Source organism: Globicephala melas, chromosome 15 (assembly GCF_963455315.2).
Source record: "Globicephala melas chromosome 15, mGloMel1.2, whole genome shotgun sequence".
NCBI classification, from domain to species: Eukaryota; Metazoa; Chordata; class Mammalia; order Artiodactyla; family Delphinidae; genus Globicephala; species Globicephala melas.
The window spans coordinates 35,998,804-36,026,649 of record NC_083328.1 but is presented as its reverse complement, the minus strand read 5'-3'; the positions used below and the strand labels follow the sequence as shown (position 1 = coordinate 36,026,649).

The 27,846-nt window shown below is 54.3% G+C and overlaps 1 protein-coding gene across 7 annotated transcripts; it reads left to right on the top strand.

Moving 5' to 3' along the window:
* The first annotated feature begins 384 nt into the window (after positions 1–384).
* On the top strand, positions 385–26,783 carry TBC1D24 (TBC1 domain family member 24). Of its 7 annotated transcripts, XM_070043628.1 has the most exons (9): positions 385–512; positions 16,709–17,788; positions 18,375–18,392; positions 18,846–19,004; positions 20,187–20,250; positions 21,307–21,402; positions 21,699–21,921; positions 22,368–22,538; positions 23,252–26,783. In XM_070043628.1, the coding sequence occupies exons 2-8, from the start codon at positions 16,824–16,826 to the stop codon at positions 22,520–22,522; spliced, it is 1,680 nt and encodes a 559-aa protein (XP_069899729.1). In that variant the 5' UTR covers positions 385–512; positions 16,709–16,823; the 3' UTR covers positions 22,523–22,538; positions 23,252–26,783. The 7 variants fall into 7 exon arrangements, with proteins under 7 accessions (XP_069899729.1, XP_069899730.1, XP_069899731.1 ...); XM_070043629.1 differs by lacking the exon at positions 18,375–18,392; XM_070043630.1 differs by lacking the exon at positions 22,368–22,538.
* The last annotated feature ends 1,063 nt before the right edge of the window (positions 26,784–27,846 follow it).

The following is a 27,846-nucleotide window of genomic DNA, read 5'->3' as shown; positions in this document are numbered from 1 at the left end:
AGCCTCTTTTTTGCCCCCTTGTGTCCCTGTCTCTTGTCTCCGTCTGGCTGTCTATCTCAGCCTCGGCCTCAGGACTCCTCCACCCAGGTCCCACCCGGAGGTCCCCCCATGCACTCCTCCGCCCGCTCGGGACCGGACGTCGTGCCCACGCGGGCGCGCGTTCCCAGGTCTACGCGTAACCCGGCAGCGACTCCGGCGGGCACCCCTGCCGACCCCCGATACCCCAGCCTTGCCCACAGCTGGGCCTGACAGCCACCCGCCCACTCGCGCGCGCCCCTCGCCTCTCATCGGGACCCGTGCTGAGCCGGCGCATGCTCCTGCCGCCTCGCCTCGGGGCGTCAGCGCGCATGCCCGGAGCCCGCTGCCCCAGAGACCCGCGGGCGCCGCGGGTGGGCAGCCGGCGGCGCGTCTCGGCGGGGGCGGGGCCGCGTGCGCGCGTGCGCAGAAAGGCCGACGCTCGGGAGCTCAGCTAGCTGAGGAGAAAGCGGCGCGGTGAGGCGCGGCGCCGGGAGGTGGGTTCTCGGCCAGCGCGGCGGGCGGTGGTAGGTGCGCAACGGGGTGGGCGGGGGCGTGACGGCCCGGCGCGGGGGCCGCGGGGTCGGGTGGCCGACTGTCACCGCGTCCCGGGCGTGCTGACGGAGGGGGCGTGCTGACGGAGGGGGCGTGGGGGCCTGGCTGCCGGGCCTCCGTCCGAGCGGGGCGCGGGGACCGGCCGCGGTGCGGGTGGCGGTTTCGCAGCCCGCGCGCCCTGGGCCCGCGACCGCCCGCCGGGCACTGCCCGCCGCCGCCGGCTCTGCCCCGCGGCCCGAGCGCCGGGCAGGGCGCGACGTGGGTCCGGAGCCGACCTCGGACCCGCGGGACACCGACCCCGGGGGTCGCGCCGGCGCCCCTCACCAGGCGCTGTCGGCTCTCCGGCCGGCTCCGGGCGAGGCGGCGGTGGGAAGAGCTGGCTCTGTGTCACTCCTTCCTCGGGCGCTTTCGGTCTCTGCGGGGTAGGAAATCCTCTTCTAGACTCGAAATTGCAACAGATTCTCTGATAACGTTCTGTCTTCGAAGACCTGCAGCTGCTCCCGTCCTGGTCCTACGCTTGCCCCAGGATTACACGCTGCCCACCTGCCGCCTAGGTATCTACCCAGCCTCTGAGTCCTGTCCGGCGGGTGCCTCCTGGGGTGGCCGCTGTGCCAGGCGGCAGCTGTCCGCCAGGCTGTGCTGGGGACGAAAGCGTTTCCACAGGGCCCCTGGGCGCTGTGCTCTCTGAGCCTTGAGTAAGCACAGCTGGAGGTCGGGGGCCCCTGGGCGCTGTGCTCTCTGAGCCTTGAGTAAGCACAGCTGGAGGTCGGGGATGGGCTGCACTCGGTCAAGGTCCTCTTCTGGCAAGGGCGCTGGTGGCCTGGTGGCCTTACTCTGTAGGGAACAGACGAGCGGTGGGCTTCCTGGATTACCACTTGCTGGGCTGACACTTAAGGCCAGAGGCTGAAGACCACCTGGGCAGTGCGGAGGCGCGGGTCAGCTGTTAAGATAGCGATGTGCCTGGGAGGCACAGACCTGGTGGCCGATGTGGCTGTGATGCTTGTGTTGAGGTCTTTACCTAGCTGCTTATTCCTGGTGAGGAGTTTGCCTGCCTTTCCAGGGCCAGTAGAAGGACTTGAAGGTGGTTTTCCTTAGTTCTGTGTGTGTTTTCTCCCAGGTCTGCAGGAACATCTAGGCAATTACAGGGGGGAAAAATCCCATTATTCATCAGATACAGCGGTTTATTCCACTTGAGGCAAGGGCTCCGCTCCATCTTCACTTTCTAGCCCCAGTACACAGTAGCTACCTGTAAACATTTACTTAATTGCCTTGAAGACAGATGTGCTGGTTTTTTCTTTTTAAGGGATACAGGGTTGGAGAAACAAACCCAGGTAAGAAAAGATCAAGAAAACTCACAGAGGTTTTACAGTTTCCATTTCTAGCCAGTGGTACAACCCCCACATATGCATCCTTTTATCCTGAAGGTTGGTCCTCGTTTAGTCTTCTCAGGTAAAGCCTGTATGAGAAGTACTTATCCAGTAGCGAGTGCTCTGTTTAGAAGCTCATCTCTCCCTATGAACAGGGCTGGAGCCACGTCGCATTCATCTTTGCTCCCCCATTGCCTCATATGGAATGGGCCAGGGGTTCTCCCTGAATGGTTGTTGAAATGAACCAAGGTGCTAAAACTAATGCAGTGGTTTTCATCTGGATGAAGGGTGACCTTCAGAGGATGTAGAAGTAATCTAGTAATCTAGGCAGGTTTTTCATAATAACAAAATTCACACCCTGAATTTGCAAGTTCACCTGCTGGTGAGCCATGCTAGCTGTCGCTGACCACACCTGCCAGGACTGTCAGCAGGCCAAGTGACCTTGGGCATGCAGTGTTGCGCCTAATTCTCATTACAGTCTCAGCCAATCTCAGAAGACATATTTAAGTGTTTGCTTTTAGATTGTTTCTGGTTTGAAGTACATAAGGACAATGAAGCAGGTTATAAAAAAGCACTTAATATTTACCCTGTTCAATGTTTTACCTGTTTGAGCATAGCTTCTCTGTTATGACAACTCTGTGCAGGGAAGAAAAAAAGCCTTTTCAACTTGAAGCAGCAGTTTCAGTGGCTGTTTCAAGTGTCACTTTCCAAATGGAGATAATATCAGAGAAACAACACATTGGGCTTTTCACTAAGGACCAACCTAAATTCATTATTTGATGATTTTTGTTGTTCTTTCAGTGCAGGTTTATCCAAATCATAATTCACATGATGAGGACTTGTGCCCGGTATTCTGTGGCTACAAAGTTGAGTGAGCCTGTGCCCTTGAAGAGCTTAGGGTACAGTGAGGAGACGGGCCAGTGAACTGTGGCACTGCAGTCGGCGCTCTCACAGAGGCAGACGGAGCTTGCTATGGGCACAGAGGGGTGGAGTCCAGCTGGCCTTTAGTGGGGGCTCCTGAGAAGGGCTCGAATTAAATTTTGAAGAACGGGGAGTTCCCTGGCGGTCCAGTGGTTAAGGCTCCACGCTCTCATTGCCGAGGGCATGGGTTCAATCCCTAGTCAGGGAACTAAGATCCCACAAGCCTCGCGGTGTGGTAAAAAAAAAAAAAAAAAAAAAATTTTTTTTTTTTTTTTTTTAAAACGAATGGGAGTGGCAGGGCCACATGAGGGAATGAGACTTCTAGGCCAAGGCACAGTGTGTGAAGTACAGGAATACAGCTCCCACCCACCGGCTGTTGGGAGAAGGGCAGTGGGTAGCTCCGGTGGTTGGGGTGAGGAGAGGGAGATTAAGTTAAGGAGCTAGGCTGGTGGCAGTCAGGAGAGGCCTTGAGTACCAGTCCCGAGTTTGCATTTTACCCTGAGAGTGGTGGGGAGCCGCTAAGGGATCTCGGGTTTGTGAGTGACTGGTCAGATTGTGCCCTCATGGGTGACCAGGCAGTGGTGGCCAGGGTGGGTTGGTGAAGTCCTGCACTGAGGGCGGTTAACAGAACACGGGGATATACCTGGCGGGACAAAAGGCCCAGCACCAAGGAAGGGCAGTGGGGACAGAAAAGAGAGCAAGACCTTGAGACAAGTGGCTGCAGGGATGAGAAGGACCAGGGATAAAGGAGGACTTAGGGAACATTCCAAGGTTAGGTGACTGGCAGCTGGTAAGGCTGTGCCACACAGAGTGTGCTGGAAGGGACAGGCCTGGGAGTGGGTGATGACTTGCGGTGTGGAGATGTTGAGCTGAGGGTCGGTAAGAATTCCTGGATAGAGATTGGTCTGGAGCCAAGGAGAGCAAACACAAAAGTGTCCTGGGTACTACTTCCTGTGTGGCACTGAAGCCAGGGAGTGGGGTGGTGTGGAGTGAGAAAAAGAAGACTGAACCTTGGAGATGCCTGATGTTTCATGTCTGTAGAGCAGAGTAGATAAGGTAACAAAAATCTGATTAATGATCTCTTGCCTTTTGGGGAGATGGGGGCAGGATAGTGGGCTTTTTATTTCTGTCGTAGAGCCCCTGTTTGTTGGTTAAACAGCAAAATGTAAGATACTAAAGGTGCAAAATCACATGATTGATTCCCGGGGCTTCCTGTCACATGTGTGTTTATTTGCCTTTTGGGAAACTTCCAGATTGTCACTCATCTCAAAGGACCTCATTCCCCTCCAGCCCGACAGTTGGTCCTCTCAGGGCGTTCTCACAATTTGATCTCTGAAAACAGGCCTTCTCAGACACAGAGATAGATCCAAGGTCGCAGAATTCTCTGGGTCCTGTCGCTCTTCTTCCAGGACCCCAGTTTCTGTGTAGTGCATCAGCATTAGCAGCAGGTGGGACTTTGGAAAGACTCTTGAAGATACAGAGGCCAAGTGTATAGTGCCCCCTCCGTAATCTTTCCCCCATGCTGAGGGGCCACACGGGAGAGGGTGAGGAAAGGCAAAAGGAGCTCCTCTTTACCCAAAGGAGGCGCATGGCCCCCAGGGCTGTCCCGGCCTCTGGATAAGTGCTGTTAGCAGTTATCTTCGTCTCTTAGGGAACCTGCTCAGTTAGGGGTATGTGCAACAAGCTCTCCTTCTATCTTGTGCAGTTATGGTCCCCTGCCTGGCTGTGGGACCTTATCCATCTCCCCTGGGTATTGCCCAAGGAGCTGCTGGCAGAGGTCACATGTGCGCGGTCATGGTTTCTCCCTCCATCCTGCCCAGCCTGCACTCTCCTCTTACAGGCCATTGAGAAGCCGCTACACATGGCTTGGCCTGTTTCGCATAACCTGAAACTGTGTGTCCGCCTAATTGTTACACAATTTTAATTGGGTACCAATTGATTACCGATGGGTGATTCTGTTACCAATAAAAGCCCTTCCACTGTGTAGCATTCTAAATGTAGCTCATTACCTGTGTCCCACCAAAAGCTTCCCTGGCTTCTGTCCCTTCAACCTTTCCTTGAGTCAGTTTGTCCTCATTCCCTAATTATCATCTGTAATTCATTTTTCAGCAAGGGTCATTCCCGCCTTCCTATCTTCCTAAACCTGTGCGCCTTCAAAGGATCCAGGGGTATACGTTAACTCCACTTGCCTCTGGTTTCTTTCCCTGCCTTCCTGGGCCATCCCATCCCCACCTCCCAGCGCACAGAAGCACTGTCCTTCCTCGGCAGCCTGGTGAACCCCAGGCCTCTGTCTTGGGCCCTTTGGCTTCTTAGAGCCCATGAAGCTGGGCTGTAGAACTGTCTTTGAATCTGAGCCATGAATGACACTCACTGGCCCTAAACAGCTATGCCCTCCAAGGCTCTGTCCTGTTCGCATGCTGTTTCTGCTGCTTCCTGGCCGAAGGCCTCCTCAGCCTTCAGGTTCTAGGCCAGGCAGGTGCTGGCTAGGGAATCCTTCCAGACCCCTCTTTTCTTGTAGGCTGGGGGCCCAGACACCCTGTGCTTTTCTCTCATAGCATCTGCTCCTGAGTTGGCATGGTCAATACACCATGTCCTCACATCCAGAAGCTCATTGAGAGCTAGGACTGGGCCTTGCATCTTCATATTCCAGCACTTGATACACTGGTGTTCAGGAAGTGTCTTGAATGCCTACTAAAATGATTAAACCTGCAAGATTCCCTCCCAGCCCAGCTCTGTTGTCAGGCCTAAAGATACTTGCTGAGAGCCTGCCATGTGCCCAGCCTTCCGAGGCACACCTATCACAGGCACCTTGCTTAGAATTCAGACCAGTCAAAATTCTAGCTTCTGACAGCTGGGTTTTCTCTCTCTGCTTCTCATTCTGTGTAGCTAGTTGGTTTCTCCTATGCCCTTGGGGGCTGTTGTTGGGAGGACCTTTTGAACTCAGAAGGTAAAGACCTTGAATTAGCAGAGCCCCCTTGCAACCCCAGTCCCTGCTTGTGGGTGGACCAAACCAGCAGTGAGCGGGGGTTGCTCCTTATTGTGGTGCGCAGGCTTCTCATTGCAGTGGTTTCTCTTTGTTGCAGAGCACAGGCTCTAGGCACGGGCTTCAGTATTTGCAGCGCTCGGGCCCTAGAGCGCGCAGGCTTCAGTAGTTGCAGTGCATGGGCTCAGTAGTTGTGGCGCACAGGCTTAGCTGCTCTGTGGCATGTGGGACCTTCCCGGACCAAGGATCGAACCCGTGTCCCCAGTCCGCGTTGGCAGGCAGATTCTTACCCACTGCGCCACCAGGGAAGTCCCAGCGCCAAGTCTTAACCACTAGACGGCCAGGGAAGTCCCCGAGTCCCTGCAGGAAACCTTTCGAGTGGCTAATACGGTTAGGACTCTGCCCTGCTCGGGTCCCATCCATAGGCTCAGTTGCCACTGGTAAAACCTGCATTTGAACTTCTGACCAGCGGCAGCAGATGGGCCAGCCAACTGGCCTACGGTGCTGTGACTAATGCCTCCTTAATGGTTGCGCCCCTTTATACCTGGCACGTGCCCTCCATTATGTGCCATCAGCAAAGGGCCCACTATCAGGTTCCGGGTAACTGGCAGCCTGGCAGTCACTGTGGAATGCCAGTTTCCATTAGCATTTGAAAAATCCCAGTGCTGCTTCAGGGCTGAGGCGGAGCCCAGTCTGCCTTCTCATCATGTCAAGATGTCTGCTGGGAAGGACACACGCCTAGAACAAACAAGTTGGCAAATGGCCCCTGTTATTTAGAGTTAAATTTCCCTCTTGGGCCCAAGTGGTTTGGGATTTTCCCGAGTCTCCATCTGTTTCCTTCTCTTGCTTCCTCCTTCCTGGGTACACTGAGTATATGGTGTGAGACACCTGGGCTCAAAGTTACAGTAGAATAGAAGAGCTTGATTCATAAGCAGCTCATCACAGAGGCCTGCCAAGTTCAAACAGACTTGGACAAGGAGGGGTGGAGTGTGGGGAGGTTGCCCTCAGTCCTGCCTGTGAGGTCAGGAGTCTAGAAAGGCTGGTGAAGGAGGGGGCATTGGGCCGAGGCTTGAAGCAGACTGGCCCGAGAGGAGGAAGAAGAACAGGTGTGTCCTGCCTTTCCCCCTTCCCACTGTCAAGACTCCTGAAGCTGCCCTACGTGGAGGGCAGGTAGGGCCAAATCCTGAAAGGAGGGGGGGTGGGGCGGTGGGCGGGAAAGGGTTTCAGGTGGAGAGCTGGGGCAGAGCGGGTTGGGAGTCAGAGCTGAGCTACGTTGGAGTCACATGAAGTGTGTGAAGGTGGGGAGACTTCAGGAAAGCAGTTGGAGGTATGGGACCTGAGAATTCTTGGCTGAAAAGAAGATGGATTTCTGCAAAAGGGACATTTGAGGGACAGGGACAGGAGCAGCAGCAGCCAGAGAGGCAAGGAGACAGACAGAAGGGGTTTCTGGAGGCCTGGGGAGAGGAGAGCTGAGAGCAGTTGGGTCAGCTCTGTGTGATTCAGGGAGATAAGGGCTCAAAGGTGTCTGTTAGGTCTGGCAGCCAGGCGTGAAGGGCGAGGGGGGAGACATACAGCCTGCTCTCCCCGGGAGCTTGACTGGGAAGGAAAGAAAGAGGAAAGGCTTAGCTCAAGGGGAGTGTTGGGTGCTGGGGTTGGGGGCCTATCTAACAGATCCAGGACCAAGGGTGGGGGTGCATATCAAGGGCCAAGGTCAGACAGGAGAGGATGCTTCTTGCGTGACACTGGGTTCTCAAGGAGAGTGGTAGATGTGAAGCTGTTGGCTAGTGTGGGGACCAGGGGCGGGTGCCACGAGGCATGCTGAGGGCTGCCAGGTGGCTCCAAGGGCCACGAGCAGGGCAGTGTGATTTTCTCTCTATAGTTGGTCAGGCTGGCCTCTCGTGGGGCTTCTGGGTAGCTGAGACAGGAGCATGGAAGTGGTGGAGCTGAGGCTTGGAGGGTCAGGTCTAGGCTGAGCAGACAAGGAAGTAAAGTCACAAAGGATTGGCGGTGCGGGGAGATAGAGTTATGGCGAGTGGGAGGAGGGCAGTGAAGAGCTTCAGGACAGTTACAAGAGAGTGGGGTGTTTGTGATATGCGCTCACTGAGTGGAGGAGTTTCTGGGGCTGACCTGGGTGTAGATGAAGCATCAGAGATGTAAAGGTTTCTAAAGTTGGGGAGCTTTGGGCTTCCCTGGTGGCGCAGTGGTTGAGAGTCCGCCTGCCAATGCAGGGGACACAGGTTCGTGCCCCGGTCCGGGAAGATCCCACATGCCGCAGAGCAGCTGGGCCTGTGAGCCATGGCCACTGAGCCTGCGCGTCCGGAGTCTGTGCTCCACAACGGGAGAGGCCACAGCAGTGAGAGGCCTGCGTACCGCAAAAAAAAAAAAAAAAAAAAAAAAAAACCCAAAAAGTTGGGGAGCTTTGAACCAGGTCTGCCTGCTTGACCCTCGAATGCCCTGCAATGAGGGCAGCTGAGAGGAGGAGGCCAAGAACTGGAATGAAGTGTGTGGCACGTCCTGGGGAGACCCTGGACAGAGGGGTGTCAGAACCCTGGGGAGACCCTGGAGAGAAGGGGCAGGGTCCCAGGGAGAGCCCCCTGCTTTCTGGCCTGGAGGAAGGGTGCATTAGGGGAGAGGATGAGGAGGTGGGGGATTGTTTGCTACAAGCCAAGTTCCAGAGCAAGAAGAGATTTGGGAGTTGGGAGTGAGGTCAGTAAAAAGCAAGGCAGCAAAGGAAGCGAATGTGGGGGATCGGTGACCGTAGTCACCCCAATCAATGACACTGTCACCACCAGTCATCTGCAGAATTGGGAATCATCCTATTGCTGAGGCCTTGGGCAGGGAGATGAGTATCCTCGACCTAGGACTCCAGACAGAGTCTTGAAGCTGTGTCTCCGAGGCCTCCAGCAGATCCTTGGGAGTGGGGTTGGGCATTTCCCTGGCCTCTCCCTATAGATGGACGGGAGCACTGGGCCTCTCCTAAGGAAGTCAGACTTGGACTTGAGAGGAAGGTCCCAGCCTGAGGAGAGGGTGGAATGCATCCTGCTCCAGGCCCCACCCACCCTGCCCCTTCTGGGTGTGCTAGGTGGATGGCCTCAGGAATAACTCCCACCCCCCACCTCCATCCACCTTCTCTGCCTCAGAGCTCCACCTGCCATACCCTACTCACCAGCCCAGATTCCCTTCCAGGCTGTCCCACCTGCCCTGCTCCTCTACCCAAATACCCTACAAGCAGAGCCACAGGCAGGAGGTCATCTGCTCTTCCCTGTCCTGCTGCCACATTCTGTGCCTGGCACCCTGAGATCTTATCAGACAGTGACCATGTCCTGTAATTGCTGTGTCTTTCTCATCCCCAGACCTCACATACCCTGAGGGCTAGAGTGGGGCCACTAGTTGTTTGAAGGATTCGTCATTCTGCTGCGTCCTGGATGGGGACCAATGGTCTCTGAGGGTGAGGGGCTCCCTAGAGAGCGCGTGCTCTGAATTCCACCCTGGGGAAACTGCCTGAGAGGAGCATACGTTTCTTGGTCACGTGGAACTCCTCAGGCCCAGGACCTAGCGCCTCTCACTGCCCCTCCTTCCCATCTGTCGCCCCGTTCTTGGCCGGTCGGCAGGGCTGGAACCAGCCTCCTTCCTCTTCTTTCTTTGTTTCCTGATCTCAGGAAACAGATGTGGGATTGCTCAGAGTGAAGGGGAAGAACTGAGACACAACTGTGCAGCACCCTGTCCTGTGGTGCAGTGACTAAGGCCCGGCCAGGCTGAGCCCCGGTTGCTTGGGCTATGAGCTATTCCTGCAGCCAAGGGGGAGGGTGGGGAGTGGTCAGGCTGGGCTGGGCAGAGGTCAGTAGGAGTGGGTAGGCTTCCTGGGGAGCACCAGGCTCCCTCTGCACAGGGCTGACTTTTTCCACCTGGGCCACAGTTGGCTCTTTGGTGGCCTCTGGGTATGTGGAGGGGCCATCTGTGAAGCCCACTGGGTGATAGAGGAGTCCAGGAGCCAGTGTAGGTGTCAGGGCTGAGGGGTGGGTGTCTGGGCAGGATCTCAGCACAGCAGCCCAGGGTTCTGCCTCACCTAACCTGCTCTGGCATTTGCGTGAGAGGCATCTGTGTCATAACAGGCACTTTAAAATGGAGCACTTCCTCTGCCCCGCCAAAACCCCACCCCTGGGCCAGAATTCTCGGTTCTTTGCTTGGGTCTTTGCCCCCCACCCCGAACAGGTCACCTCATCTGGTGGAATCCACCCCATCTTCTGCATCCTCCCTGGCCAGCTCAGCCCAACCCTCCTCCTGCCACCGCTTCTGGACTCTGCCCTCCTTCCTCCTTGGCCACCAGGGGTTTTTTCTAAAATGCAGATATGATATGTCACCTTCTGCTTCGGCTCTTCTCCTCCTGCTCCCTCTTGTGTGGGGGTGATGTCTGGTCTTCTAGTGCAGCTGGCACAGAAGGCCATCAGCCCCTCCTGTCCCACCTCCGGTCACTCCCTACCATCTCTCTGAGGCTCCCCAGTTTGCCGTGCTCTCCCTCATGCATTTGTCCCCACTCCCGTCTTTGTACACTCAGGTACTATTGTCCCCTCTGTGGCACTCACACCGAGTCAACGCCTGCCTTGGTGGTCTGCCAGTGCCCCGCCTGGGCTCTCGTAGTCTCACTGTGGATGCCGTGACCACTGGTCTCGAGAGCTGTCTTTTACCCTCGTATCCCCGGTGCCCTGCCCAGAAAAGGAACTTCGTAGAAGTTTGTCAAATGAATAAAAGTTTGAGTCAAGGGGAGGCATGATGGGGTGCTGGGCCCTCTGGGAGAGGCAGCCTGTAAGGAAGGCATAGTGCCGAGTGTTGTCGGGTGGTTAAGATGGAATCACCCAGGCTTAAGGGGGGTGGGGGCGGTCTGTCACATGCAAGTGAGTTTTTTTTCAAATCCAGTTGTTTGGGAAAATCATGTTCCCCACTAAAAAGGTGAGAAAGGCAGAGGTCTTGTGACTATCAGACCATGGGTAGTGCTTTGGGATAGCAGTGTGGCATTAAGAAGCCAGCCCTCAACTGGCTGAGGAGGGAGTGCAGTGGGGCTGGCCCTCCTGGGTGACCTGCGCTCCTGAGATGGGAGAGGGGTCGAAGACACTTGTGGGGTCACTCTGGAGGCAGAAGTGGCGGGTATGGGGTGGGAGGGCTTCTCCCACCCCACTGGCCGCCTTCGTCTTCCTGTGGGCACACTTTGGGGGTTCACCAAGGAGAGCAGAGTTCGAGTTTATTTGACCTCCCATGGGGTGTTCCCAGCCAAAGCGTCATGTCACAGGAACTCCCCTCCTCAGAAAAGCTTCCTGGCCCAGGGTCCATGGGACTGCAGTCCTAGAGCTGCTGAAGGGGCCCCCTAACACCCCTAAATAGAGGTCACTTAGTTCCACTTAACGTTTTTATTTTTTCTTTTTAAGGAATACTTGCTTTCCATTAGGTAGCTTGAACTCTCAAAACAGGTATAGTATTTGTGAGTCAAGGGACATGACGGTGACTGGAAGGGGCTTCCGGGTGGGGAAGCAGTAGCACAGGCAGGGAAGGGGAAGAAGGGCCCTCGAAGAGGCCATTCGAAGAGACCATCCCAAAGAGAGCAGGGGCCTTCTCGGCCCGTGGGAGAACCTTGGCAGCAGCCTCCTGTGGCTGCACTGCCCCCTTAAGGAGGGGCACGGTTCAGCTTCACCACAGGACTGATCGGGCATTAGCATTGACCTGCCTGACCCCATCACTCCCCAGACGTCCCTGAGCCAGTGCCAGACCAGCAGAGCCCAAGGAGCAGTAACGACGAGAGGCCCTCGGGACTTCTGAGCTGCCCTGGTGAGCCAGGCCGGGCTGAGTGCCTTCTATAAACAGGCTCAGTTAATCCTCACAGCAGTCAGCTTTTAAACCCGTCTGTTGGATCACATACCTTCCCTGCTTCCCACTGCACTTAAAGTCCAGGCTCCTCCCCGTGCACGATCCAACCCATGGATGTCTCCGCTCTTCTTTCTCACTGTGCCCTGGCTGTACTGGATGCTTTTCCCTTTCTGGAGCAGGCCTCTTCCTGCCTCGGGGCCTTTGCACGCGGTCTTCTCGTGGTCCAGAGTGACCTCTCCTCAGCTCTTCTGGCAGCTTCCCTCTCATCACTTCAGCTCGGCAGGGAAGCGGTCCTCCTGACAACCCTAGCTGAAGTAGCCGCCACCCTCCAGACACACGGCGTGGTGTCCCAACTATCTGAAATGGTCACTGTGTGCAGTTCTTGTGAGTCTAACAGGATGCTGAGCAGAATTTTTCCTGTTTTCCCAGAATTGCAGGTTAGGCCCAAAGCTAAGGACAGAAAACACAAAGTTCTTTCCTACATTCTAAATTCAGGGAGCTGTGGGCAGCTGGGGCCAGCCTCCTCCCACAGGGCTGATGGAGAGGTGCCACCCCAGAGCCAGCCCTGCCCCCACCCTCTTCTTCTGCAGTGAACTTGAGACTGGGGGGGGGCGGTGCTTAAGGTGAGTGCAGTGTTTGAGATTAGAATTCACTCCCTCCCTCCCCTTCCTGAGGCTGAGGGAAAGTGGTTTCCTAGTGCACCTGCCGCCAGGGCCCCGCTGGCAGAGAAGAGTGGCTGTTTGCCCTGGGCTGCCACAGGGCAAGGGGGAGTGGAAGAGAGTGGGATGTGCCTGTGTGTGGGGTGTCACCCACACCCCAGCCAGTGAGCCCAGAGTAAGAGCTTAACCCACAGGTGCTGTGTGGGGATTAATGTCTGTCCAGTGGCTTATATTCATTGGCTCCATTTTAGAGACGGGCACCAGCTGTTTGGGGAGGAGGCATGGCTTATCTGAGGTTCAGCCCAACAAGCGGCAGAACTGGACTCTGAGCCCGGCCTGTCTGACTTTAAACTGGCTCGCTTCCCGAGTAAACTGCTTCCCTTCTCTACCACTGGCTGCGAGGCATGGACCAGGGAGCACAGCCTCCTTCCTGGGCCTGGCGCCTCAGTCAGGAGCTGGGGGACTGTGGGGAGCCGGTGAGGCCTTGTTTCTGAGTGGGAGCTGGAGGTGTGGACAGTGTTGCAGGATGGCTGCAAGCTGCAGGTGGGACAGCTCGGGGAGGGTGTACCTTCACCTCCACACGGTGAGTGAGGGTCCAGCCCAGCGACTTTGTGTTTTTGATCCGTTTCCCATCTCCTGACTTCCCCTTCCCAATAGCCAGCTTAAACTATCTAACTGGGTTGTGGATGCGTGTGCACGTAAATGAAAGAAAAAGGTTTTGAAGGACATGCACTTAGATGTGAACAGTGATTACCTTAGGTAGAAGAGGGAGTAGGATTGAGGGGGTAACTTAAACAGGACTTTACATTTTTACTGTATAATTTTGTATTACTGGATGTTTTCATGATTATGTGTTTATGTAAAAAACAAACCAAACAAAAACCTGCCCTGAGACCTGGCTTTATAGATGCCTAAGGAGGTCATCATAAGCCTTGTTTGCCCTGCTCCACAAACACCATGCTGTCTTTTCAGGTGGGAGGAGGCCTGCAGGGATCCAGGACCTCCTTCAGGGTCTTCTGCACCTGTCTTTGCCTCGGAGTCCCCAGGCTGCAACAACTTGCTACAACAAATAAAACAGTGGGGGACTTCCCTGGCGGTCCAGTGGTTAGGACTCTGTGCTTCCACTGCAGGGGGCGTGGGTTTGATCCCTGATCAGGGAACTAAGATCCCACGTGCCCTGCGGCACAGCCACAAAAGAACAAACAAAAAGTGGGTCTTGGGCTTCCCTGGTGGCGCAGTGGTTGAGAGTCTGCCTGCCGATGCAGGGGACGCGGGTTCGTGCCCCGGTCCGGGAAGATCCCACATGCCCCAGAGCAGCTGGGCCCGTGAGCCATGGCCGCTGAACCTGCGCGTCTGGAATCTGTGCTCCACAACGGGAGAGGCCACAACAGTGAGAGGCCCGCGTACCGCAAAAAAAAAAAAAAAAGTGGGTCTGCTTCTCCCTGAAGGTCCTTTCTGAAGGAATTTGCAAGGTGCAATAACCGTTTTTGGAGTTTCCAGTTTAATGTTCAACCTGAATCTGAGGCCACTTGAGCAAGATTTGGCACTGTCCTGCCTAGCTCTTATCCTGTTTATAAACACTTTTTTTTTTTTTTTTTTTTTTTTTGCGGTACGCAGGCCTCTCACTGCTGCGGCCTCTTCCATTGCGGAGCACAGGCTCTGGACGCGCAGGCTCAGCGGCCATGGCTCACGGGCCCAGCCACTCCGCGGCATGTGGGATCTTCCCAGACCGGGGCACGAACCCCTGTCCCCTGCATCGGCAGGCGGACTCTCAACCACTGCGCCACCAGGGAAGCCCATATTCTGTTTATAAACATGTTTATTGCCCTGACAAGGAGTGGATTCTATTCGAGAAAAGAGGATAGACCTGGGGTCCCTCCAGAGGCTAGTGGGCTCAGAGCCTAGAACGAAAGATGTAAACTGTACAGGTAATTCACAACCTGGGGAAATGGGAGAGCCCTAACTGCCATCCCTCCCAGGATAGAGCAAACAGACCAACTGCCATTTGGGATTCTTTTCTGGGGAAGAAGTTTCCAGCACTGGCAGCGCCTGGTCCTGCTGTGGGTAAGGTTTTTCCAGTGGGATGTGTTAAATAGATGTTGTCACAAAACCTTATTTCTGTGGGAAAGTCCCTATAAAAACAGTATCAGTGGATATATATCCAGGGACTTGAACAGATACTTGTACCGCTGTGTTCACAGCAGAATTATTCACAACAGCCAAAAGGTAGAAACAACCCAAATGTCCATCGACAGATGAATAGATAAACAAAATGTGTTCTGTCCATACAATGGAACATTAGCCATAAAGAGGAATGAAATTCTGATGTTGCAGGGAGCAAGGATGAATACGTGGAGCACAGGATTTTTAGGGCAGTGAAAATACATTTTATGATACTATAATAAGGGTACATGTCATTTTATATTTGTCCAAACTCATGTACAACACCAAGAATGAATCCTCATTGATCTATAGATTTGGGTGATGTGTCAGTTTAAGCTCATCAATTGTAACAAATGTACCATCTAGTGGGGAAGGTTGATAACCGGGAGGCTGTGCATGCGTGGGGGCAGAGGGTATGTGGGAAATCTCTGTACCATCCTCTCTAGCTGTGAACCTAAAACTGCTCTAAATAATAGTCTTAAATTCAAAAAATATATTCTCATACATGCTATAAACATAGATGAACCTTGAGGACATAATCAGTGAAATAAGCCAGACACGAAAGGGCAAATATTGTATGATTCCACTAATATGAGGTCCCTAGAGTGGTCAAATTCATAGGAAGTAGAATGGTGGATAACAGGCTGGGGGCCAGGGAATGAGGAGCTCGTGTTTAAAGGATGCAGAGTTTCTATTTGGGAAGATGAAAAAGTTCCAGAGATGGATGGTGGTGATGGTTGCACAGCATTGTGAATGTACTTAATGCGACTGAACTGTATACTTATAAATGGTTAAAATGGTAAATTTTGTTAGGTATATTTTAACACAATAAAAAAACCCACCGTATCAAGGTGATTTCTCAAGACATCTTCTTGAATATAACAGGTTTTACATTACAATTCTTTCCACTCAATATTTTTAAAATGTTACTTTTAATATTTTCAGATAAATGTTCTTGATGCAAGCAGAACCAGAATGATCTGGTCATTTACCAAAACTCACTGAAGCAAACCCTTGTGATAACTCTGGACAGTGTACCATCCCAGGTGGAAAGGTTAGTCAGAGGTGCATGGGCAGACTATTGTACTTTAGTGTTGAGGACAGTAGCCTTTGGCAAAACAAATGTCAGATTGCGGTATTCTGAACGGTAGACTTCTGTCTTGCTGTCCACATGCAGCCAGAGACTCTCAAATAGCACATTTTATCCTTTTTTATTTTTTAAATGTCTGCACGAATCTCAATAGTTGCCCAAATCCCCCAATACTTCTGGTTCATTTGGTTCCAGAAATGTCTAATTTTGAAGCTGTGACACCTTCCATTTATTTCTCAGCCCTCATGTCTACTCTCCACCACTGAGTCTTCTCGGAATACCTGCCCGAAACTTAGCTGTTATTTTTAGAGAATTAAGAGCTGGCCTCCAGATTGCAAGCCAGGGGTCTTGGGGCAGAAACGCAGCATCTGTTGACTTCGTGGAGTCTTCTTGACTAGCTGCTCCTTTTACAAGGCCTGCAGGGTGAAGCGTGGGGGCCCGGTGGGCCACCCACCCCTGAGCAGAGAGTTGTTTACAGTAGAATCAGCCTCTCGAAGCCCTTTCTCATGACCCAGAATCTATGTGACCTCTTCCAGTATCTTCATAAGCCCCAAGGAAAGAAGTTATGCTCCAGAGTTCATAGTGAATTCTCAGAGTATCCACTTATCTTAAATGGAAGCCCTACTGATACTTTATAGAAAGACTAAAACAGGACTTCCCTGGTGGTGCAGTGGTTAAGAATCCGCCTGTCAATGCAGGGTACATGGGTTCGAGCCCTCTTCCGGGAAGATCCCACATGCCGCAGAGCAACTAAGCCCGTGCACCACACTACTGAGCCTGCACTCTAGAGCCCGCGAGCCACAGCTACTGAGCCCACATGCCACAACTACTGAAGCCCGCGTGCCTAGAGCCCGTGCTCCACAACAAGAGAAGCCACCACAATGAGAAGCCCCCGCACCGCAACGAAGAGTAGCCCGTTTGCCGCAACTAGACAAAGCCCGCGCGCAGCAACAAAGACCCAAAACAGCCAAAAATAAAAATTCATTAATTTTAAAATAAAGTATACAATTCAATTAAAAAAAAGACTAAAACAAAAACATGTGTTTTTTTAATGTAAACCTTTATACACGCATACTAAGCATGGTTTTTAATCCTGTAGGATATGGAATGGCAAACAGGTTAGCAGAGAAGCCTCGGACAGAGCGCTGGTGGATTTAGCTGCTCTTCGCCCCCTCCTGGCAGCCCTGGGCCTCCTCCTGGGCACGCCCTGCGCTATGGACTCCCCGGGCTACAACTGCTTTGTGGACAGGGATAAGATGGATGCCACCATCCAGGACCTGGGGCCCAAGGAGCTGAGCTGCACCGAGCTGCAGGAGCTGAAGCAGCTGGCACGCCAGGGCTACTGGGCCCGCAGCTACACCCTGCGGGGAAAGGTGTACCAGCGCCTGATCCGGGATATCCCCTGCCGCACGGTCACACCAGACGCCAGCGTGTACAGTGACATCGTCGGCAAGATCGTGGGCAAGCACAGCAGTGGAAGCCTGCCCTTGCCCGAGTTTGTGGACAACACGCAGGTGCCCAGCTACTGCCTGAACACACAGGGCGAGGGCGCCGTGCGTAAGATCCTGCTGTGCATCGCCAACCAGTTCCCTGATGTCTCCTTCTGCCCCGCGCTGCCTGCGGTCGTGGCCCTGCTGCTCCACTACAGCATCGACGAGGCCGAGTGCTTCGAGAAGGCCTGCCGCATCCTGGCCTGCAACGACCCCAGCAAGAAGCTAATCGACCAGAGCTTCCTGGCCTTTGAGTCTTCCTGCATGACGTTCGGGGACCTGGTGAACAAGTACTGCCAGGCAGCCCACAAGCTGATGGTGGCCATTTCAGAGGACGTCCTGCAGGTCTATGCGGACTGGCAGCGGTGGCTGTTTGGGGAGCTGCCCCTCAACTACTTTGCTCGCGTCTTTGACGTCTTCCTGGTGGAAGGTTACAAGGTGCTGTACCGTGTGGCGCTGGCAATCCTCAAATTCTTCCACAAGGTGAGAGCTGGGCAGCCGCTGGAGTCAGACAACGTGAAGCAGGATATCCGCACCTTTGTCAAGGACATCGCCAAGACTGTGTCTCCCGAGAAGCTGCTGGAGAAAGCGTTTGCCATCCGCCTCTTTTCTCGGAAGGAGATTCAGCTCCTACAGATGGCCAATGAGAAAGCTCTGAAGCAGAAGGGCATCACTGTCAAGCAGAAGAGGTAGGCAGGGGCTACCATCAGGGCCCAAGTGGGGTGGGGCTTTGGGGGAATGCATTCTGGGTGCTTGGGGCCTGAGCCTGTCCAGCCAGCCATCCGTGTGTGGATAGAAAGCCACGGGAAAGGAGAAAGGGCCTTCCTGGCTACAGCCACAGGCTGCTGAGGCAACTGTGGGTGCAGAAGGCATAGGGTCCTGTTCCCGGGTACAGGGGCCATGGCTGAGATGGAAGCTGGATGCTGACCATGGCCCCAGCAGGTCCAGCAGTGAGCCAGGCTGTCCTCCTTGGGTCATTTTAGAGCAGCTTCTGCTCCACCACTCTAGCTCTGGGCTCCCTTGCCGGCCATTCTCGTGGCTGCTGAGCGTGGCCCCCTGCCCTGAGCACAGACCCCTGGGGAACAGGCGTGGCAAGGGCCCATGGTGTCCTGAGACCTCGGCGGCAGACGCTGTGAGTGTACTCTAGGTGTGGAGGCCTTTCTTGCAGGCCAAAGGCAGGCGTATCCTGGGCATCAGTACTTGCAACTAACCTCTCCTTGTCTGTTTTATTTTTCTTCCTCTTCTCCACGTCTGTTGCTTCCTCCTGCTTTTCAGTGTTTCACTTTCTAAAAGGTAGGTCTGGAAACCATGTCTCCACGCCTGGCTTCCCTCTGTCTTCCAGCCTGGCTGCTTGCTCTGGCTCTCGGCGCTGGCTTCAGCAGTGCTGCCTCAGAGCCTGGCCGAAGTTCAGGCCCTGTCTGTCTGCCTGTCGGTGCTTGGCTGGCCAGGAAGCATTGTCTTTCAGAGCTGACTCACTCTCTATCCCCATTAGAGAAAAGGTGCTTTTGTCCCCACCCAGGCTGGGCGCTCTCCCCTCTGTGTAGCGGGGTGGGAGCAGGACTCCAGGGGGACAGCTCCACCCCGTTTCTTCCTGAGGGCCCCTAGAACCAGGCTCTGACCTGGCTGAACAGGTGAGACGTTTCCTCCAGGCTGAGCTCACACAAGAGGCTCTGCACACCTCCAGGGTGGGGGGCGTGGCCAGGGCTGGGGTTGCAGCTGTGCTCTGACCTCTTCCCACTCCCCCAGGCAGTTTGTGCACCTGGCTGTTCATGCAGAGAACTTCCACTCAGAGATCGTCGGCGTGAAGGAGATGAGAGACATCTGGTCATGGGTCCCTGAGCGGTTCGCCCTCTGCCAGCCCCTCCTGCTCTTCTCTTCGCTGCAGCACGGGTACAGCCTGACCAGGTAATGCCCAGGAGGCTGGGGAATGCTGGGCCTACCCTCCCAAGGCCCCAAGGTATGGACTTCAAGGGCCAGACAGTGCAGAAGGGGTGGAGTGAGCTGTGGAGTTGCCCAGCTTCTTCGTCCTGTCCCCACTTCCGGGAGGTCATGGTGGGCCTGGAAATGAGCCTTCAAACATGAGCACCTGGGCAAGGCCCTGTCTCTTCCTGGGGGGCCCTAGAATTGGGAGCCCCTTTTCTGGGCATCTCTCTCTCACTCCAAGGCCACCCAAACATCAGATGTCATTACAGTACACGCCGTAGCTCCAGGCCCCCACGTAGGCGTTGTGATGACATGGGAGGCAGAGTTTCCCTCCTGGGAGCTTACAGAACTGTCAGGACAACTTGAGGCGGCCGGCCTTGGTTCACTACTCCTCCACCCCACTTCATCAATCCACACACCAGGTCCATGTTGGCCCTGTGGGCTGTGCCGGGCCCTGTACAGGCTTCCCCCAGGGCACACTGTCTCCCAGGGTCACTCTGCCAGGCGTGGCCACCCCCCTAGAGCCTTAGATGGCAGGTAGCTTCTGACCCAAGGTCTGGCTTGGGTCATAGGTGATGCAGTCGGGGCTGGCCCAGCCACACAGCAGGCACCAGAGCTGCGCTGACCTGGCCCCCACCTCTGTGCAGTGTGGGAGGCCTGCTGAGGGACGGCTAAGCAGGGCCACCAGGGATGCCAGCCAACCCCTGGGCACCTGGTGCTGGCACAGCGGCAGCCTCAGTCCTCCTCACATGCTTCTCAGTGCTGCCTAGCTTCCGAGGACGTTCCGAGCTTTCCCAGAGCAGGGACCTGTTCCTCTGGTTCTTGCTTCCCTGAAGCATCTGGCACGTGGCTCTGTCTGCTGGGGGCCCTCTGCCATGCAGCTTCTCCTCTGTGTCACACCAGGGCAGAGAGTCCTGGGACCTTTGACCGCTTGGCCTGCGGACCTCCTGGCCAGGGCTCCATCTTGTCTGAGAAAAGTGCCTGGGCCAAGGTGTTACCATCCAAGCCACTGTGCCTGGTCCCTGGGAGAGGAGGACAAGCAGTTTCCAGGTCCATCCACCCCCAGACAGCCTGGGGCAACAGAGGCTGGCTGAAGTGGCACAGGGAAGGGGTGCAGGTGTGATTGTTACTGTCAGGACTGGCATGTGTGGTCTCTGCCCCCAGGTTCTATTTCCAGTGTGAAGGACACGAGCCCACCCTCCTGCTCATCAAGACCACGCAAAAGGAGGTGAGGAGGGACCAGAGGGAGCTTGGGGTCCTGGCCTCTGATGAGCTCTGGGGGAGTCTGTGCCCCAGAGAGGATGGGTGTTCCCTGATAGCCCCTACCCAGACTCCCTGGGCTTAGGGGTGCAGAGCAGGGCCAGCCCTCTACAGAGAGGTGAATCTAGCCTCCCCTAGGACCCCCTAAGTACCCAGAGCCTCCCTGTTTCCTCTTGGGGTCCAGGCCCCAAGCCTGACACAGCCCGGCAGTTTAGAGGAGCTTTGCAGGAATGCCTAGTGAGTGAGGCCTCACCTCCTCCTGTAGTAGTTGGCCAGCACCAGGTGAGTTGTCTGCCTTCACCTGCCTCCAGCCCCTGACAGGTAGTTCTCAGGGCCTTGTTCTCTGCAGTGCTGTCATCTGGAAAGTATCTAAGGTGTCTAGAATAAAGTCAGAGCTCACGCGCCCCAGTCCTGGGGGTGTCTGCATGAGATAGAGGCTCCTCGTTCAGTGGCTCCCAAACCTGCACCTGTGGGAGTTTCAGTTTCTTCACCCTGTTGCAGAGTCTGCGTCTGGCTCTCCAGGAGAAGCCCAGGCATCTATGTTATAGCAGATGGCTCTGATTGTCAGATACTTTGGGCAAATCCTGTAGCGACTCAAAGGAGTGACTCTTTAATGGTGAAATCAACCACTTTGCTGGCTGATGGGAGGGTTGGAAAACGTTTCTTGAGCAGGGGTGCTTCCTGGAAGCTTCCATCTGAGGGGCCTCCCTGGCACTGATGCCCACAATCAGAGTGTGGATATGGAGCTTATTCCCATGCTTTAGGGCCCAAGAGGGAAATGAAAATATCCCAACTAAGCTGATGGCAGCCGAGGCAGCCCCCGCGCATGGTCACTGCCAGCCCCATGCCCTCCAAACTCTGACTTTCCCATACTACTCTCCAGCCCTGGCCCTCAAGTGTGAGGGGGGCTGTGACCACAACACCCCCAGCTGTGACTGTACTGTGGCTTCTCAGCAGGTCCTGAGTGAGGGGACACTCCTGCAGGCAAGCAGGGCACAGCCTCACCCTGGGCCTTTCTCCCCAGGTGTGTGGAGCTTACCTGTCAACAGACTGGAGTGAGAGAAACAAGTTTGGAGGCAAGCTGGGCTTCTTTGGGACCGGAGAATGCTTTGTGTTTAGGGTGAGTGGGCCTCCCTGTGGGAGATCACCCCCACTCACGTGACCCTGTTTACTTCTATCAGAGCTGTTACCCTACAGGCTAACCTCGCCATCTCTCTCTGGTTTGTGATCATTAGACCGTGAGCTCCGTGAGAGCGGGCAGGCCCTCATCTGCGCTGTGTGGCGCCATCTCCCAGCCCCCACTCAGGGCCTCACTCAAGGCACTGATGATGAATTGGGTGGGGTGGCGGGCGGGAAGCTGGCAGGGGCCCTGTGGGCGCCATGTGCCAACTCCTCATGCTGCCCTTTTGCCCTCAGCTGCAGCCCGAGGTCCAGCGCTACGAGTGGGTGGTCATCAAACACCCGGAGCTGACCAAGCCTGTGTCCTTGGAGTCTACCACCATTCTGTCCTCGCCCTGCCACTCTGTGTCCTCAGACCCTGCTGACCGCCTCTCGCCGTTCCTGGCTGCTCGACACTTCAACCTGCCCTCCAAGACGGAGTCCTTGTTCATGGCCGGGGGCAACGACTGCCTCATCATAGGTGGGCGCCTCCCTGCACCTCAGGCTGGGCTCCTGTCTGCCCTTGGTCACTTAGCCTGGGAGGAGGGTACGGGGTCGTGGGTGGCTGAAGCCCCAGGCCAGCTCTTGCTGAGCCAGGTGATAGGTACCTCACCTGAGGGACAGGCAGAGCCCCTGTGATGACGGAGGAAGGCAGTGGGATTGTTGGGGGTGGAGCATGCATGCGGGGCAGGCGTGTGAACCTGAGGCTGTGTGTGGGGAATTGAGCTCACTAGCAGGGTCTCACCAGGAGCCGGGGGACTTTACAGAGTGGAAAGCCAGCCCCGTGGTTTTAGAGAGGCCTCTGGCAGGGCTGCACAGGGACGGCCCAAGACTTGCCCTGTACAAGTGGAGTTGCTCAGAAGCAGAAGGAGAGCCCCTTGGGGGCAGCGCTGGACAGCGGGCAGCCACTGACCAAGCATCCCACAGGTGGAGGGGGCGGCCAGGCACTCTACATCGACGGGGACCTGAACCGGGGCCGCACAGGCCACTGCGACACTTTCAACAACCAGCCCCTCTGCTCTGAGAACTTCCTCATCGCTGCTGTGGAGGCCTGGGGCTTCCAAGACCCTGACACCCAGTGACAGGCGTGATCTAACGGTGACCGAGCTGCTGCTGTAGGGTGGGGTGGTGGCTGGGCCCCTTCTTCAGGGAGGAGGCAGTGAATGAAGACCGCCCCCCCCCAACGTGCGTGGGCACCATCAGGGTGCAGCTGGGCTCTGGTGCTGGGCTGGGGAGTGGTGCCAGCACCTCAGCTGGCCAGGCCTGTCCCTCCTGGCCCTTCTCAGACCTGCCCATACTTGCTACTGTCTCCACCTCGGACTCAGGCCCTGGCTGTTCTCTGTGCAGGCATCCTGTGCCCAAGACCGGAAGGGTTAAGTCTTGCAGCCCCTGAGCCTTGGTTCTGTGGGGTGAGAGGGGTGGGGGAGATGAGACTGGAAAGGCAGAGGGAGCCTGCCCCTCGAGTGTGGGTCCATGGCACCCCCTGCTGGTGCCTCTGAGCATGGCTCCCAAGCAGGCCCTGCGGCCTCCTGCCGGGCCTGCTGCTGGTGGTTCCCTAGGGGTGTGTTGGTCTTGGGAAGACAACAGGCATCCTGCGGACTATTCCTTAGCAGGAGCATCTGCCTGAAACTTCTGACTCAGTTCCCTCCTCCCCATACTGGCCTTCTGGGGGTGCCTCTCAGACAGGAACAGCAGGGTGAAGGCAGGGAGGGTAGGCTGTATGCAGGGCTCTGGGCCCCTCCCGAGGGAGGGCCGAGGGCCAGTAGGATGAAGGGCTGCAGGGGACAGTACGTGTCCTTGTGTTTCCACAGAGCCTGATGCTTCTGCTGGGCCTCAGTGTGTAGCCACGCCTAAAGAGGCTGACCAGGAAGGGGCCCTCCGTGACTGACCCCAAACCAACCAACATTTCCAGGGGCCTGCCTGGAGAAGCCTGGACCCCTGGAACCTTTTTCAGCCCTCCTCCTCTCCAGCTCGGGCCCTCCTTAGCTCCACTGCAGTCCTTGCGGCGGCCCCATTTCACTGCAGTGACATGGCCCAGGATCCTGTCCAGACCCCTCAGCACGGAGTGCTGGCCTCGTCCAGGCCTACCCACCTCACCTTCATTGTGCTCCACACACCCTCCCCAGCTCCCTGCCCCCGAGCACCTTCCTGATGCATCCCTCTGCATGGCACGAGTTCTCCTTCTGCGTCTCTCAGGGCTGTGTGAGCCCTGCAGGGAGTGGCCCTCCCACCCCATGACCTCCCTCAGCTGGTCCTGAGGGCCTGGGCACACCCCTGAGGAAAGAGGACAAGCGGACATCCAAGGGGCTGTGCCGAGGCCATGGCAGCCTGCGCCACAGATGCCAGGGGGTCCTGCCTCTCCATGTTCCCACATGCCACGCCTCTGTCCTCCACATCTTGCTTGCTCTTCCTGTGGGGTGCTCATCCTCCCCTGCCCACCTACTCAGATCCCCCCCGAGCCAGGCCAAAGTGATACAGAAGGAAGGACCGGGAACCCTGTGTGGCTTTGGGCAAGCTGATGAACCTGTCTGGAACTCAGTTTCCCCAACTGTAAAATGGGGCCAGTCATCCTGCTGTGCTGTACCCACAGGACTGCTGAGAGGCTCTGAGGGGCCAGTGTGAATCCCTGTAGAAGGGAGAGGTGTTGGGAGGTGGTGTCACAGCTTACCCCCCCCACCAGACCCTGCAGCCCTCGCTGCCCCCTGTCCTCGAGCCCCCACAGCCCTCACCTGTACTTTGGTGTTCATTAAACACAGTCTCGTTACATGAACTCCAGGGATCCCGAGTCTGGTTTCTTCAATTAGGGGGACCTCCCGGGGCTACCCGCCCCTGGGCATGCCACTGAACAGGGTGCAGCCTCCTGCTTGTCAGTGTTCTATCACGGGAACGTCGAAGGCCTTTTAAAAGCACAGCCTTTCAGAAGCAGCTGAAGGCATACCTGAGCGCTATTTGCATGGCCTCCTCTGTAATCTTCCTGAACTGGGGTGTTCTTTATCTGGAGAGTAAGTCCAGAGGATTCTCTGTGGCTGCCCCAAGGGCCCCCAGAGGTCTGCCAGGGAGGGTGACTGCTGATTAGTCACGATTTCTGTATCATGAGATCTTCATGTGTGCATGTAAAATATTCAGTTTCTTTGAATTTCACATCTTCTCCCTAACTTTTCTGCTAAACTAAAAGGTATGTGGTTATTATCTCTATTTTTTATTCTTATTATTGTCCTTGTTATCTGATATTAGGTGTTAATACTCTATTATTTCTTCCTGATTATTACTAGCATTTTATGTTAAAAATTAGCCAAAGTTTTATGGATTTGCATAATGAGTTATTTGTTTTTCTAGAAACATTTGAAAATTTATTTCAAAAACAAAAAATTAGGGACTTCCCTGGTGGCACAGTCGTTCAGAATCCACCTGCCAATGCAGGGGGCATGGGTTCGATCCCTGGTCCGGGAAGATCCCACATGCCGTGGAGCAACTAAGCCCGTGCGCCACAACTACTGAGCCTGCGCTATAGAGCTGCAAGCCACAACTACTGAGCCCGCGAGCCACAACTACTGAAGCCTGCGCACCTAGAGCCCGTGCTCCGCAACAAGAGAAGCCACCACAATGAGAAGCCCGTGCACTGCAACGAAGAGTAGCCCCTGCTCACCGCAACTGCAGAAAGCCCACGCGCAGCAACGAAGACCCAACGCAGCCAAAAATTAATTAATTTTTTAAATTTTTAAAAATAAGGAAAGCAAAAAATTGAACATAGATTAAACCAATTCATTATCAAAGTGGACTGTATGCATTTAAGGCTTTAGAAAATCAGTTTTTAAAAAATAATTTGTAATACAAGAGTAAGTCATTTGTATTTTATGAGTTTTTCAGTTTTAATTATTGAATTAAAATAAGTATTTCAGTTTTTCCTATTTTTATAAGTTCCATGCCTATTATTTTTTTCAGGTTTTCAGGGCAACTTGTTTTAGAAAATTCTGAAGATTTCACAAGGGCTTCAAATTTCTTTTATCTATTTCCTGAAGCCACAGAGCCTTTATAATAGTCTCCTTACATATTTTATGTTTAGTAGATTCAGTTTTTGTCACTTTATTTTGAAATAATTTTAGATTTACAGAAGAGTTTCACGGATGGTATAGAGCTCCCACGACCCCTCCCTACCCTCCCCCAGTGTTAATAGTGCATGTTTATCAAACCTAAGAAATGACCATTAGTATGATGCTGGAAACTTAAACTACAGTCTGTATTCAGATTCCCTCAGTTTTTCTATAGTCGTTTTTGTTCCAGGAATAGATTTAATTTTTATAACTGTTTACTTCCTCATATTTTAGTTAAATCCTGAATGTCATTAAGTTCACATGACTAACACTGGTCAAAAAAAAATTGCCATAATTAGGCCGTACAGTGACTGTGTCAAATATGTATTCCTGTATCTCAACGGTCCTCCCCCAACTGTCGTGTTTACACAGAGAGGTTGCCAAATGAGGCAGGAGTGCCAGGCACACCTCGCAGGTGCTTCACCCTACGATGTCAAGTTAGAAAGAAAAGTGTTTGCATGTTTAAAAATAACCTGTCGTAAAAAAAAAAAGAATTTATGATCTTCGTTATATACATGTCAGACTGTGCTTGAAGTTAGGTGCAGTGTCATGTGACTCATGTCTGGAGCTGAAATGCCTCCCATGCGTGCAGACCCACTCATTTCACCCGACCGCGTGGAATTTATCAACACCGCACTTGGCGACCAAGGAAGCAAAGTTAGTGGGCACACTGTCACACAGACACTGACCCATGATGTGACATGGGACACACCAACTAACAAAAGCTTCCGCCTTAGACCGCTAAAGCCCAGGTGTGGCTGCTCAGTTAGGTTCCCCATTAGATGCGCCCCTGGTTGCAGGGAGCCTGCAGGTCTGATCTTGTCCAGTGATATGGTCGATAACGTGGTGAAGCTAGCTCAACCCAAGCTATCCCAGCCCCTGTTTTTATTTTCACACAAAGATACAGGAGCAAGCCCCTGTTCTATTTCACCCTGAAGTGCATTGACTGGCAAAGGACACGTTTTGTCAAAAGTTTACAAGCTAAAGATCGAAGAGGAGAGCTGTGTGAATAATTTTACCTTCTTGTTCTTGTCTAGGATGGTTATTGGCTGAAAAATGGATTACTGGACTGACACTTTAGAGCATTTAAATGAATGTAAAAAAAATATTTTGAGGACCTTGTGGAAATACGTGTAGTGAGTGAATGTGTAACTTTGAAGCAAAATCTAACTTTGGAAAAATAAGTGATTTAGTGATATGTTTGGTCAGTGTTAATTTTGAGTCCTAAATAAAATGAATGAGAACATATGGATCAACATCACTGTGAAGTATTTGATTTGAAAATGTTTCAGTGGGATGGGAATTTCTGAAGGAACCACTGGACATGAATTTGAGGGACTGCATTAGCTGATCCTGATCAACGGGGAGGAGTTTCTTCATTCCAGAGATAGATCCTCTGCTGCCTCTGGTGCCAACCAAGTCTTCCCCTGATGGATTTTGTCTACTGTTCTTCACAGCGCCCGGCGTGTGGACGTGCTCCGTAAACGTGAGGAATGGCCATCAGGAAATGTCGCCCAAACTTCTCTGTCCAGAATTGCAAGGATCCCTGTCTGTGTAAAACTCAGTGTCAAAAAGTCATGCTCATTCAAAATAAGCTTATTCTATCTGGAAGTTTATGGAAGTCACTATGAATGTCTTTTCTAATCCCTTGCATTTTAGTTGGGTGTACGTATACAACAAACACGTAAGACCTATTTTCTCTGCCACCTGCACACACCTGTCCTTCAGTTCCTCCCAGGGCTGGCGGATTGCCAGCGGCCCTCCCATCCTGCTGGCAGCCTTGGCGGCTCTGTCGCGCTCTTGCCTTCTGTTCCTCTTCCAGTGGCGGCTGGACACTCACTCCTGCTGCTCCCCCTTCCTTTGCCGTTGCCTTCCAAGACCTGCGTGTTCCCGTCATCCCTTTCCTGCTGCCACCTTCTGATGGCTTGGCCCAGGTCCCAGAAATCCTGGGCTGGTAGGGGAAGAGAGGCTTGGCCCCAGTGCTGCCAGCTCTCTGACACCAGCTGTTTCAGTTCCTCTTCTGAACGAAGAGACTGGGCCTCTGGACCATTTCCCATCCATCAGTGGGCTGCGTGCCCCTGCCCCAGTACCCCTCCCCTGTTGGCCTGTGAGAGCAGGAGCCCCCTGTGGTGCTGCCCATGCTGGTGTCCATCAGACAGTTCTGGATGGGGATGGCTGTGCACCTGTCTCACGTGTCAGTGTGTGTTCCTGGGGCCTGCGGTTGGGGATGCCCCAACATTCCCTGCAGTCCCTTCTTACTGTAAGTGGGCTTAGGCCCATCTTATGGTTGACATTAAGACACTGTGACCCTGGGA